The sequence below is a fragment of the Azolla caroliniana genome, unplaced genomic scaffold (genome assembly GCF_043228905.1).
Source record: "Azolla caroliniana isolate FFs.n. ecotype wild unplaced genomic scaffold, voAzoCaro1.0.p SCAF_2, whole genome shotgun sequence".
Taxonomy (NCBI): Eukaryota; Viridiplantae; Streptophyta; class Polypodiopsida; order Salviniales; family Salviniaceae; genus Azolla; species Azolla caroliniana.
This window is the reverse complement of record NW_028230437.1, coordinates 24,058,542-24,072,365: the sequence shown is the minus strand read 5'-3', so window position 1 is coordinate 24,072,365 and position 13,824 is coordinate 24,058,542. Positions and strand designations below refer to the sequence as shown.

The 13,824-nt window shown below is 40.1% G+C and overlaps 1 protein-coding gene and 1 long non-coding RNA gene across 2 annotated transcripts in view; one reads left to right on the top strand and one right to left on the bottom strand.

The window, feature by feature from the left end:
- Positions 1–236: 236 nt before the first annotated feature.
- LOC147867712 (uncharacterized) overlaps positions 237–13,824 on the bottom strand; it is a 110,100-nt gene continuing 96,512 nt past the window's right edge. Inside the window, exon 3 of the long non-coding RNA XR_015532414.1 lies at positions 237–314. This is a non-coding gene — a long non-coding RNA (uncharacterized LOC147867712). The remainder of the gene's footprint in view (positions 315–13,824) is intronic.
- On the top strand, positions 1,839–3,536 carry LOC147867715 (polyphenol oxidase, chloroplastic-like). The gene has a single exon (XM_087315507.1). It carries the CDS (start codon positions 1,854–1,856, stop codon positions 3,483–3,485), a length of 1,632 nt encoding a protein of 543 aa, XP_087171633.1. The 5' UTR covers positions 1,839–1,853; the 3' UTR covers positions 3,486–3,536.

Sequence of the window (13,824 nt, the reverse complement as noted above, 5' to 3'; positions counted from 1 at the left end):
CCCTCTTGTTCCCCACCTCAGCCAAGTCTAGGTGGTCCTCAGTCCACAGGAGCGATTGATCTCTATCCACCTATAGCCCTCCTATCCCCCACTCAGCGAAGTCTACGTGGCCCTCAGTCCACAAGAGTGATTGATCTCTATACGCCTATAGCCCTCCTATCCCCCACCTCAACCAAGTCCAGGTGGCCCTCAACCCACAGGAGCGATTGATCTCTATCCGCTATAGCCCTCTTGTCCCCCACCTCAGCCAAGTCTAGGTGGCCCTCAGTCCACTGGAGCGATTGATCTTTATCTGCCGATTGCTAGCTCGTTTTCTGTCACTAGCCCCGTCCAAGTATCAGGGCCGGTAGTTGCACGGGGATGTCCTCAACACCATTGCAGCTCAACTTGGTGTCCAACAGATATTTACGTCCCCATACCATCCTAGGACAAATGGCCTCACAGAACGCCTCAACAAGACCCTCAAGTAGCACGAATCAGACCTTTCCGAGCACTCTATGGGGGTGATTGAGTAAGAAGTAAGAAGCTAACTAGGTTGGTTTTGATCTCTTATGTGCATATCACAATATAATTACATTGTTGCAAGTTCTAAAGGAAATTCAATTCAAAACCATTGCCATTATTTGATTGTTTAGGTTACCTCCATAATGTAGATAAATGTCTTGATGCATGTCATAATGCATACATTTCTAATTGTCTTAGATTCAGACTAAATATATATGTCATTACGTGCAAGACATACTAGAATATAATAACATACCCACATATTATAAAATTGCGTACCGGCTTTGTAAATCCCTTGTATTTTGTAGAAAAGAGGGTGCAAGGACATTATAAAACGCCAAACTTGATAGATTTAAAAAGAGATATATTAGATAGGACAAATCTTGCCCTTTTACTAGTCAAAAGGCAAAGTGGAGTGGGACACAACCTTAATTCTCAACTATCCTAGGAAGAAAGTCCACTAGACGGGAGGAGGAAAAAATATACCTTACAACCAAACACCGTCTTATATGTGCATATATGCACCCTACCGTTCTATGAATGAAGATACGATATATGTCAATGTCTTTGACGACTTGAAATCTACAGCTCGTAAAATATTCATATAAAATTGGGAGTGAAATCAATGAAGAGAACTTGGCGGGTAATATTAAGGAGTTGTTTGTTGGTGGAAATGTTAATCCTTTGGAGCATGCAATCCCCCAATCCATAATAAATAAAACGCAAGCAAATCAATATGGTAATTGAAATGTTGCATTTAAAATGTAATGACAATGTCAAAACTGTGTGAAACAACAAAGTGAGGGAATACGCGTTCGATTTAATGAAGAGTTATGGAAGCTCTTCCACAATATTTCATTTACACATACAGACAAACAGACAGACAGACAGATATAGATATGTTGACGCTGTAAATTGACATATTTTTCTATTTCTATTATAAGCAACATGATATATTATTTGCTGCCAATTATGTTGACGTTTTCCAAATCTAGTATGTGATATATAAGTCTAGGAATTATGTTGACATTTTCCGTAGGTAGGATGGATATCTTGGATTCAACGAAATTTCTTGACATTTTAGGGATTAATGGGTAGAAGACCATTCAAATTCATTGATTTTTCTATATTATTATTACAAAATATATAGAGGTTATCTCCATCACAAATAGAGGTACCAATTGACATTATATAAAGAGACATACCAGTTGACATTATACATACATACATATAATATAGGTTACATCACACCATCCATCAAAGAACATTCATAATAATAGCACCCTGCTTATACTAATAATCTCGATCTACTCCATAGACAGCAGAGAGCATTCATAGATTTGCTTCCTATGGCCTCCAATAACCTCCATCACGTTGTGTTGGTGCTAGCCCTGTTCCTGCCATTGTTCTCTTTCGTGGCCGCGGATCCCGTTACCGTCCCCGATTTGTCCCAATGTCAGCTTGCCGTCGACAGGCCTGCTGCTGGCCCCAATGCCAAGAACACCTATCTCTTCAATTGTTGCATCCCCATCGTCCCCGCCCACAAGGTCGTCCGCTTCTCCTTGGATGCCTACAAGTCCCCCAAGACCCGTGTCCGGCACCCCGCCCACCGTGTGAGCGAAGAGTACATCGCCAAGTACAACAAGGCATACGCGCTCATGAAAGCCCTCCCCGACACCGATCCCCGTAGCTTCAAGGTCCAGGCCGATCTCCATTGTGCCTTTTGCAACGGTGCCTACAAGCAAGGCGGCGACGCTGCCGATAAACCTCTCCAGGTCCACTTCTCCTGGTTGTTCCTCCCGTGGCACCGTATGTACCTCTACTTCCACGAGCGCATCCTCGGTAGTCTCATCGGCGATCCGTCCTTCGCACTTGTCTATTGGAACTGGGACGACCAACGTGATGGCGGCAACGTGTTGCCCCCCATGTTCGCACGCAATGGCACCGCCCTCTTTGACGCCAACCGCAGCACCTCCGCGCTCTCGGGCACCACCCTCATCCGTCTCTCCCCAGCCAGTAGCACCAGCAACACCACCCTCATCGCCTTGGAGAATCTCAATTCCATGTATCAAGCCATGGTGACGGCCCGCACCCCGGAGCTCTTCCTAGGCGGCCCTTACGTTCTCGGGTCCGACCTCACCAATTCCACTGTCATCTCTGCTCCGTTGGGTGGCAGCATCGAGAACACGATCCACAATGGCATCCATTACTGGACCGGCAACAGGAACAACACCCTCGGAGAAGATATGGGCACCTTCACCTCAGCCGGTCGCGATCCCGTGTTCTACTCCCATCACACCAATGTTGACCGGCTCTGGGACATGTGGCGATTCCACCTCCCCGATGGCGAGCGCCACGATTTCAACGTAACCGACTTCCTCGACGCCGAGTTCCCTTTCTTCGACGAATATGCAAACATGGTGAAGATAAAGGTGCGAGATGTGCTCGACATAAGCAAGCTTGGCTACAAATACAAGAGGGTGAGCTCCGACAAGTTGTGGATTCGATTCTCCCCGGTCCCAGTCTCGAACGGCAGCGCCCTACAGGCGGCCATAGCTTCGGGCGTGCCGTTCGTCGGTCCCTCGCCTCTCAACGGGACGATTGAGCTAGGCAAGAAGCTTGTGGCACGTGTGCAACGGCCGTCCGCTATAGGTGTGAAAAGGCCAGAGCACTCGGAGGAGGTGCTGACGATCGAGGGGATGGACGTGGTGAGAGACAGTTTCGTGCAACTGCTGGTGTTCGTGAATCTCCCCGGTGCGACCAACACGACACTCACGAACAGCGCCGAGTATGTGGGGACATTCAATGTGGTGCCATCGGCGAGCCAACATCGACGGCTCATGACCAACCTAAAGTTCGAGATCGGAGATAACTTGAAGCGTGTGGGAATCAAGAAGGACGACGAGGTCGTGATCACGATCATCGTGAAGGGCACTGAGAGAGTGACCATCCAAGGCCTCCGGATCAACTATGAAGTGTAGATGGTCCTTTTTGTTTTGTAATGGCTTACTCCCACCGATTTATAAAACTTCACATTCATTTCGCTCATTGCCGACAAGCATAGGCACAGGCACAGGCACGACCGATGATATAGTACACATTGTGTCGTTGTTTATTTCTTTTGGTTTGATCCAACCATGTATCCCATTCTCAATAATCTAAATGTACATTGCTCCAAATTTTAAATACCCAAAATATTGGAGTCAAAATAATTTCCTATATGATTTTAATTATATTTCATGTGAGTTTTGTTTGTTCACTATACAAACTTTCCAATGAATACAACTCCAACATATAAATGTTCCATCAATCATTACCACATTACTACCTAATTGATTCAAACTCTCTCTATATGTATAGTTATGGTATATTAGAGGTTCCCATCAGGAATTGAAGTACAACATCAAGAACATTCATCCAAAAGATCCATGAAAATGGATTCAAACACAAGTTTAGTAAATTACATCAAAGGAAATGAACATCAATGTCAAGAACATACATATACCATCTTCAAACACAAGTTTAGTAAGTTACATCAAAGGAAATGAACATCAATGTCAAGAACATACATATACCATCTTCAAACACAAGTTTAGTAAGTTACATCAAAGGAAATGAACATCAATGTCAAGAACATACATATACTATCTTGACAAACTCACACGACACCGAACTACAAGAATGGACTAAACATTTGAAACAAAATATGTGTAGCACGACAAAGAGCACATGTGTGATTGCTGATATGACAATGGAAAACGTTAAATTTAAACGAAAAGTATATGTCCACAACAAACTCGAGATCCATTTAAAGAAGAAGAAGATATAATAATCAAGCTCTGAAATTCGACGAGACTTTCGAGAACAAGATTAACAACAAGATTTTGAGATATCAAGGTGAGTGATGAATTAAGGATTGTGCGCGTAAGTTCGGACTTAGATTTGGATATAGGAAGTATGAGATGAATGAGTTTCAATCCAAGAGATGTGGAGATCTATCCTTATTTCAAGGTCCGAGAAATAAAAACTATCTCTTAGTCGTCGCACGAAAATACTACCTATAATAAGAAGCTCCTATGTAATTAGGTCAGTAACTTCCTATTTGTAACTTAAAGAATGTTTACTTATATATACATATGATTTCTCAAAGTTCGAGACTCCTAAGTACATGAAAACTTGGATTAAGAAACCTAGCTAATACATTCAAAGGCTTTATTTAATATGTGAACCACACCGATCCATGTTCATTTGAAATATTCCCTCGACTTCTTTAATGCATTGTTTATATTTGGTTACATTTCATCACGATTGGATTAATTAAAAAAGAAGATATGTTTGCAATTGAACTATGTGATCAATAACATATTTGTTAGAATAATGTTAATGTAGAAAACTTATTAGTATGATCTTATTTTCGTATTTTGGTTTTAGGAAAATAAATGTACGCCTTCCTATCCCTTCACATGAAGAGGTGCACATTTTGTGGCCTTATCCAAGCCAAACCGGTTAAGCCTTGACCGAACCAAACCAAACTAATGCCTAAACTGGTTTGGCCCAACCTACATTAAATTCTGGTTTCTCTTTTTCTCTTGCTTCTCCTTCTCCTTCTTCTTTTTGTTTTCTTTTTCCTTTTCTTTTTTGTCCTTGCCATTTATTAGTTAAATAAATATGAATTAACTAACGCATGTTTTCATCTCTTAGATTCTGGCACCAATGTAATACTTCCTCTTAAATACAAAATAGGGTTGTGGAAATTAGGGGGCTAGTTTCTTGAAATTAAGGGGATGTCCCCAATGTAATACTTCCTCTTTAATACAAAATACCCTTTTCTCTTATTGATTGAATACCCCTTTTCTATAATTCTCTTTTCTCTTTCCTGTGCTTTGTTATACTTCGTATCAGAGCGGGTTTTGTGCATCACCGAGAAGGTGTAGAAGCATCGAAAGATCTAGCAACCAACATAGGAGAGACGCAAACAACAACTCAAATCATGGCAGCCAATAGTGGAAGTGGTGGCTAGAAATTGAGTGGAAGGGTACATTGGTGGCTGATTTTTTTTTCAATTTTTTCTTGTCTCGAACACTAGAGGAAGAAACCACCTGCAACAACTGAGGTGAACATCCTAGCATATCTACAAGAAATACGGCTAATTGGCTAAGAAGCGTCGACCGAAAACATACCTACTCGATCAACCACACCCTCAAGTAAGAAATTTCTGCAAATATGTTCAATAATAGAAGGAGAATGGACAGGGAACCACGCCCTCTTCGACAAATGGGGAAATATAGAAATCGTGGAGTAATTTGAATCACGAGAAATATTAGAGCATGGTAGTGAACAAATGGAACAACCAAGAGGAAAATCCTCACATGATTTCGAAGAAACCGTGTGAATCGAATTCAGATCTCTCCATGAAGTGTTGGAAGTAGATGGGCAAGAGTCACGAGAAGACACAACTAGAAGACTCATGGAGACGGATGATGGCCACAACCAATCCCCACCAAAGGATCGATTAGAAATATTAGATCTCCTCATAAATGCAAATAGGGGCATAGAAGGGGGACACAGAAGGTTCATGCCAATCAAACCTCGGATGTAATCAGGTGAACGAAAATCACTAGCCTTGAATAGGTGGGGTGGGGTTCATGAGGTAGAACACTTTCTTCGACAAAGTGGTATATCTTAAGACCAATGGATCATATCTATAACAAACTTTTTAGAAGGGTCGGCCTTAAATTGGTATCTTGTCAAAGAGAACACATATCAGTTCATGGGATGGCAAGCCTTCACAACTCGAATGCGGCAATAATTTATCCCACCAAATGAAACAACTTGTTTGATGGATGAATGGAGGAAATTAGGGCAAAGAGAGGGGAGTTTATCAACAAGTATAGACAACTCATGCTGAACAACTTCCTCATTTGTTGGTTTAAGATCTAAAATTGGGATGGAGATTGAAAAGCAACAACCAATGAATTTGGAGATGGCGGTTCAACTGGATGAACGAATTGGTGATTTCGAAGAACTTCAACAGCCATTTTGAGCCATGAAATCATCCATCAACTTCCCTATGAGACACGATTTTAGTAGTGAAGGGAAAAGAGTCTTCAACATATCACCTACTATGTCCAAAGATAATTTGGGGGGTAGTGGTGGAGCATGAAAGATCATCGCATCCACATCAAATGCAGAAAGACTCCCAAATCTTCGAAGGGGCTGTTTTGGATGCGGCGGTCTCACACTTACCATCTGAATGTCCTCGAAGGAAATCACCAAAAGTCGTGGTAGCCCAAGCCAATGTTAGGGATATTGATGAGGGATTGGACAACAACAACAATGAACCTCTCGACATTCTTGATGAGGTGGAGGATGGGGTAATGGAGGTCACGACAGGGCCAACAAAGATAAAACCCCTTTGTTTTGTTGTGGGTGTCTCTCACATTGATAATTTGTACTTGGCAACCAAGATCAATGGTCATGCTTGCGATGCCATGATTGATAGTGGAGCAACACATAACTTTATCACTCTCCAGTGCGTCACTAAATTCAGATTGAAGCAGAAGCATGGAATGGAAAGGGCAATTACTTTTATGTACCACAATTGTCCGCCATCAAGCAAATACAACATTGGAAGGACACAAAGGTAATCTAGTAATTCAACACCTAATAACTGAATTTAATGATGTGCTAACAGCCAGGTTACCTCCTGGACTACCCCCTAAAAAAGCCATTTATCACAAAATCAACATATTATCGGGAACCACACCACTAGCTAAATCTCCATACAAGTTGAATGCAACTCAATTAGCAGAATTGAAGAAGCAATTGATCGAGCTGGAGACATCTGGTTTCATCCGCCCGAGTTATTCGCTATACGGGGCACCCGTTATATTTGTTACAAAAAAGGATAGAACAATGTGAATGTGCATGGACTATTGAGCACTCAACAAGATAACAATCAAAGGTAAATATCCATTGCTAGTCATTGAAGATTTACTAGATCAATTGGTTGGTGCACAATTTTTTATTCACATCGACTTGAGGTCGGGATACCGCCAAATCCGAGTTGTTGAAGATGACATTGAGAAAATAGATTTTCGGACAAGGTATGGCAGTTATGAATGGCTGGTTATGAGTTTTGGGCTCACCGGTGCACCAGGAACATTCAGCCGCTTGGGCAATGATCTATGTTGTGCTTTTCTTGATGAGTTTGTCATCCTATACATACATGATTTGCTCATCTATAGCAAAATATTGGAAGTGCACAAGTTACATGTTAAGAAGGTGTTGGGTAAAAGCATGCGAGTGGAAACACTATTATAGCTAATTAGCTACTAAAATGGCCATAGCTAATTAGCTATTTGTTTAGCTAGTCTTTTTTGTGGGAAAATCAAATATTTGAAAAACTAATTTATGAAAAAACTCAAATATTTGAACTTTTGTTTCAGACGTAGTGGAACTTGGGGAATAGCACCATCATCTAAGGTCGACTTCAATGTCATCAATTTCCTGTTTAGCCTAAGTTTGATTTTGAACGCAGATGGAGTACTCAAAGCACGAACGTACACATAGCTCCCGCAACAGCAGAAAATCGACATTGCAGATTGAGAGCTACAACACAGAACCCGCTCGATCATCGTCCAGGTATGTTTCAGTTACAGAAACCCCAAACATTTGTTTTGTCTTTTTTACTACTCTCTAAACTTTGGTGCCGATTCATATTTCCCCAAAATCAAATAGGGCGAAGTCCTTGGAGTCCCATACAAGGATGTCTTGCAGATCAGGGAGTAGCAGCAGGTGTGTTTATATTACTTTTTTTGTGTTTAATCCTGTGTTTAGTGATGATTGGGGTTTCTGATTGAAATTTCTGATTAGGGTTTCTGTTTATAAATTTCTGATTAGAATTTCTAATTAGGGTTTGTGATTGAAATTTCTGATTAGGGTTTCTAATTGAAATTTCTGATTAGGGTTTTTGATTATAAATATCTGATTAGAATTTTTTAATAGGGTTTCTGGTTACAAATTTTGATTATAGATTAGAATTTCTTATTAGAATTTCTGAATAGGGTTTTTGTTTATAAATTTCTGTTTAGGATTTTTGATTAGGGTTTGTGATTGAAATTTTTGATTAGGGTTTCTGATTGAAATTTCTAATTAGGGTTTTTGATTATAAATTTCTTATTAGAATTTCTGAATAGGGTTTCTGATTACAAACTTCTGATTACAGATTTTGATTAGGGTTTCTGATTTCAAACTTCTGATTATAGATTTTGATTAGGGTTTTTGATTTCAAATTCCTGAATACAAATTATGATTAGGGTTTCTGATTTGCTAAGTTAAAGATTTTGCACTATTTCTGTTGTTGTTGATTGGGGTTTTTGATTCTGACATATTCTGATTTTGCACTATTTCTGATTTCTGAAATGATATTTCAGATGGCTCGTTCCTCCGTATCCGAGAGTGATAAACTTCGCAAAATTTTGCGTGACAAAGGAGGACTTCCACAACACCTATGGTCTGTCACTCGAGGGTGTTGACCCTGCTGTCCTAATTGATAAATTGATCAGTGATGTAGACTGGATGACAATATATACAGTGCCTAGAGTCAAAGGCAAGGTCAAGCTAAAGCATGTACGAGCCGACTTGTACGATGACTGCATGAGGCTGCACCAGAAAGTTCATCAGGAGATCCCAGTCAACAATGAGTTGACAGTTTCATTTGCTAGAGCATTTGCATATGAGTACTGCAAAACAACGAAGGAATCCAGAGACCCTGAAATGTATAGGGTAGCTTGGGCAGTCTATGGTGAGGCATCAGTAAAAAGATGCCGAAAGATGAGGACCTTGGCACAAAAAATAGACAGATTTTGGAGCATGGCAGCTGTTGATGCAACTGCCGACTCCCAGCAAGACCGGGGGCATACACCACACCGACACCCAAGGAAAGCCAATGTCGATGATACAGGTGAGACATTCGTTAGCTATATGCTAAAAAATGTCCATGAAGCCTGTGAGACATTGGCATTTTTTAAGACTGATTTAGAGAAAGCCACAATGGCTTCTGCAATGGAGAGCAAAGTTACTTCCGTTGTTACAATGATTAGAAATAAGATTCAGGTAACTATTGTTTTGCTGGTATGTGATTGTGTCAATCAAGCATTATCTGGAATAGGTTGCGCAATAGGAGCTTGAATTAGAGGGGCCACTGGATCCCCAGCGGAAAATACAACTGCAAATAGAGATCCAGGTTCTTTCAATGAACCTAGACCTTCTAGGTGTAAATACTGTTGCAGATTACAATTTGGATAAGCTTCAAGTAAGTTAATGATTCTTGAGCAAAGTTGGTGTATCTTTCAACAACAGGAATAATTAATCGGTAAATTTCTCTGTTGCGTTGAAGGAACAATACATTCATCAAGAACAGGTAGTTAGCTGTCTTAAGAAGCAGCTACATTTTGTGGAGGGGATGGTAAGGACCAGACAGGATTTGGACCTGAACATTCTTGCTCCCTTACCAAATGAAGGAGAACCAGAAAATGATTTATTGACAGTTCAAGCACGTTGCATCGCTTGCGGGTTAGGTGTGGAGGACAAAACTGCGTCTTTGTTGGTTCACCTACAACCATGCAACCACACATACCATCTGCTTTGTTTTCAACATGCCTGTCGAATTACTGCATTCTATTTCGGAGATTGCAGTACAACTCTACCATACTGTAGCTAATAAGCTTAGTCTTTTCTAATTAGCTAAGCCGTAAAAAGTATGGAAACTATTTTGCTGCTATCGTTGTAGCTAATTAGCTACTACCATAGTTGATTAAAGCAGCTAATAGCTATCCTATTAGTTAATTAGTTGCTGCCATAGTTTACTAGAGTAGTTAATTAGCTACTAGCTAATTAGCTACTCATAGCTAATTAGCTAGCACCATAGTTGTGTAAAGTAGCTAATTAGCTACTGGCAGCTAGTTAGCTACTAGCTAATAAGCTACTCATAGCTAATTAGCTAGCACCATAGTTGTGTAAAGTAGCTAATTAGCTATTGGCAGCTAGTTAGCTACTGGCAGCTAATTAGCTATCCTAGTAGCTAATTAGCTATGGTACTAGCTAATTAGTTAGTACCATAGTTGTGTAGAAAAGCTAATTAGCTATCCTACTAGCTAATTAGCTACTGTCAACTTATTAGCTATCCTAGTACCTAATTAGCTATCCTACTAGCTAATTAGCTACTGCCATAGTTGTGTAAAGTAGCTAATAAGCTATCCTTGTAGCTAAATAGCTATTGGCAGCTAATTAGCTATCCTAGTAGCTAATTAGCTATGGTACTAGCTAATTAGTTAGTACCATAGTTGTGTCAAAAAGCTAATTATCTATCCTACTAGCTATATAGCTACTGGTAACCAATTAGCTATCCTAGTAGCTAATTAGCTACTAGCAGCTAATTAGCTATCCTAGTAGCTAATAAGCTATCCTAGCTACTACATAGTTGAGAAAGTAGCTAATTAGCTATCATTGTAGCTAATTAGCTATCCTAGCTACTACCATAGTTGAGTAAAGTAGCTAATTAGCTATCCTAGCTACTACCATAGTTGAGTAAAGTAGCTAATTAGCTATCCTAGCTACTACCATAGTTGAGTAAAGTAGCTAATTAGCTATCCTAGCTACTACCATAGTTGAGTAAAGTAGCTAATTAGCTATCCTAGCTACTACCATAGTTAGTAAAGTAGCTAATTAGCTATCCTAGCTACTACCATAGTTGAGTAAAGTAGCTAATTAGCTATCCTAGCTACTAACATAGTTAGTAAAGTAGCTAATTAGCTATCCTAGCTACTACCATAGTTGAGTAAAGTAGCTAATTAGCTATCCTAGCTATTACCATAGTTGAGTAAAGTAGCTAATTAGCTACCATAGTAGCTAATTAGCTATCCTAGCTACTACCATAGTTGAGTAAAGTAGCTAATTAGCTATCGTATTAGCTAATTAGCTATCCTAATTAGCTATCGTACTAGCTAATTAGCTATCCTAGCTTCTACCATAGTTTAGTAAAGTAGCTAATTAGCTATCCTAAATAGCTACCATGTTATTGTAGAATCTTGTGGATTAAGGACGGCACATGATGTGTCTGGTGCTGATGACGCTGCAACAGATGAGGATACTGCTGCCAACGTGGCTGAAAGTAAGAGTCCTGCTATCACATCTCCTTCAGATTAGCTCCACCCTATTCTTTTGGAACAGTGTTCTGAATTAGGCAATGATGTGAAATGCCATGAAATAGTGGAAACAACATGTAAAACTGAGGTTCACAACAACAGTGTTTATGAACACTTGATGCAACATTTCTTCGAATCTCAAGACCTTGATTCCACCCCACCGAGCCCTACTACTGAAAATGTCCAAACAGATCCCTCTGTACTTGAAAAGCTAATTCAAGAAACAGCTGATGTGCAATTAGCTGTTGAGGCGATGGGAAGGTTGTCGGAGGAGGACACACTTGCGCATTGGGTGAAAGAAGCAAGGCTAAATGGGCAACCGGCCCGAAAAAGGCTGAAGAAGGGGCCACGATTAGGAACAAGACTAGTTACTCGGTCAAGGGGCCCAGACGTAGTGGAGCGAAATACTGTTTAGTTGGATATGATTGTTAGCTTAGGGATTTTGCTAGGGTTTTATGAAGTTTTACTATCCTGTTGGACAAGTAAAACCTCAGATTGGTTGTTGCTTGATCCACATTATGTAATGGAACTCTATGATGTTTTTCCAAGATAATTTGAAGAGTGTTGTTCTATGACTGAAACTCTTTGATGTTCAGGATGTTGTTTTGTGAGACTGTTAGTTACTTTGTGAGTGTGAATATGTTGGTGTTTTCTGATGTTGTAGAGTCTAAAGGGTTTGATTCTATTGCTCGTAAGGCCAATGGCAGTGTGGATACTGTTGATGTTGCGGCATGTTTAAAGGGCCCCATCTTGAAAGTAGATGTAGCAACTGACACAAGTGATCTGGTCACACAAGTTGATCAAGCATGTTGCACAAATGACTTGGTGTTGCAGGTAGATGCAGCATGTTGCACAGATGACTTGGTGTTGCAAGTAGATGCATCATGTGATACCAGTGGACTGATATCGAGCAGATCAGTAGCTACATGCACGGAGGTAATCCAAGGATTGATAACTAAGTCGACAAAACAAGAGCACCAGAATGTGAAGCCAAGCCCAACATAGTCGACTAGGGGTTTGAAGAGGAAAAGGACGCCAGTTGTGTCGGCCGAACCTGAGCTGATTGAGATTGATCGTGTCCTACCAGAAAATGGTGTAACAACGGCTCAGTTTCAAGAATGGAAACCTAAACCACTAGAAGTCGAAAGAAGAGCCTTGATCTTGCAGCTTGATAAAGTCTTGATGAGTGTGAGATATATGCAGCCAAGAAGGGACGCGAATCAGTTTCTAGAGTGGGTTGTGCAATACTTTGATTTGTTTATTTGGAGTGGAAAACCAAAATCAGATGTGTGGAAGTGTTTAGCAAGATTCTTCCCAAAATGGCGAAGTCGTTTTAAAGGTCAATAGGCACGAGAAAATTGTGAGCAAATGGAAGCTGCAAGATTCAAGAGACTTTCTGATTTTTGGGCTACTTGGTCTGAATATAATGCCGACAATACATTGATTTTGGATATAGAACATTTCCGACACTACTTCAATATTCAGAGATGCTGTCTCATTCTACCCGAGGAAATGCCTGAACAGTACCTGGTGCAAACAGTGAGCTGCCAACTAGGTGCATGGTTGTGGACTCCATACCGAGATCGATATGCAAATAATATATGTAGACTCTTTCCACTGACTAGCAAGAGCTTAGCTGTTTATAGGAGATTTGTAGACATTTCCAATGGTAATTTATAAATATGTAAAGAGATGACATTATTCAATGAAGAATTTAATTACTTGTTCCCAATGTACTTATCTACTGTGTAATTTGAGGAATATGTTGCAGATTGTTGATTTCATGCTATTGATGACTATTTAGCTATTGACAGCTAATTAGCTGCATTTGTACAGCTAATTAGCTACTGATGACTATTTCGCTATAACTTAAAACTTAAAACTTAACAAAAAAGACATGATTTTATTGAGAAAGAAGCACAGAAAGCAAACTGTATACAAGAAATTGATTCTCAAACGAATTTATTTAACTGTTTTCGCGAAATACATGTTTGTTTTACAAGAGAACATGGTAATTACTACTTGTAGCTACAAATTCCATGGCATACTATTGTAAATACATTCATACACATTAGCACCAACAGTGTATAAACCTGAGCAGCTATTGTATTCT

Bases quoted from the DNA above. Each gene is read 5' to 3' on its own strand.
- LOC147867715 (XM_087315507.1), top strand. From the start codon at position 1,854: ATGGCCTCCAATAACCTCCATCACGTTGTGTTGGTGCTAGCCCTGTTC.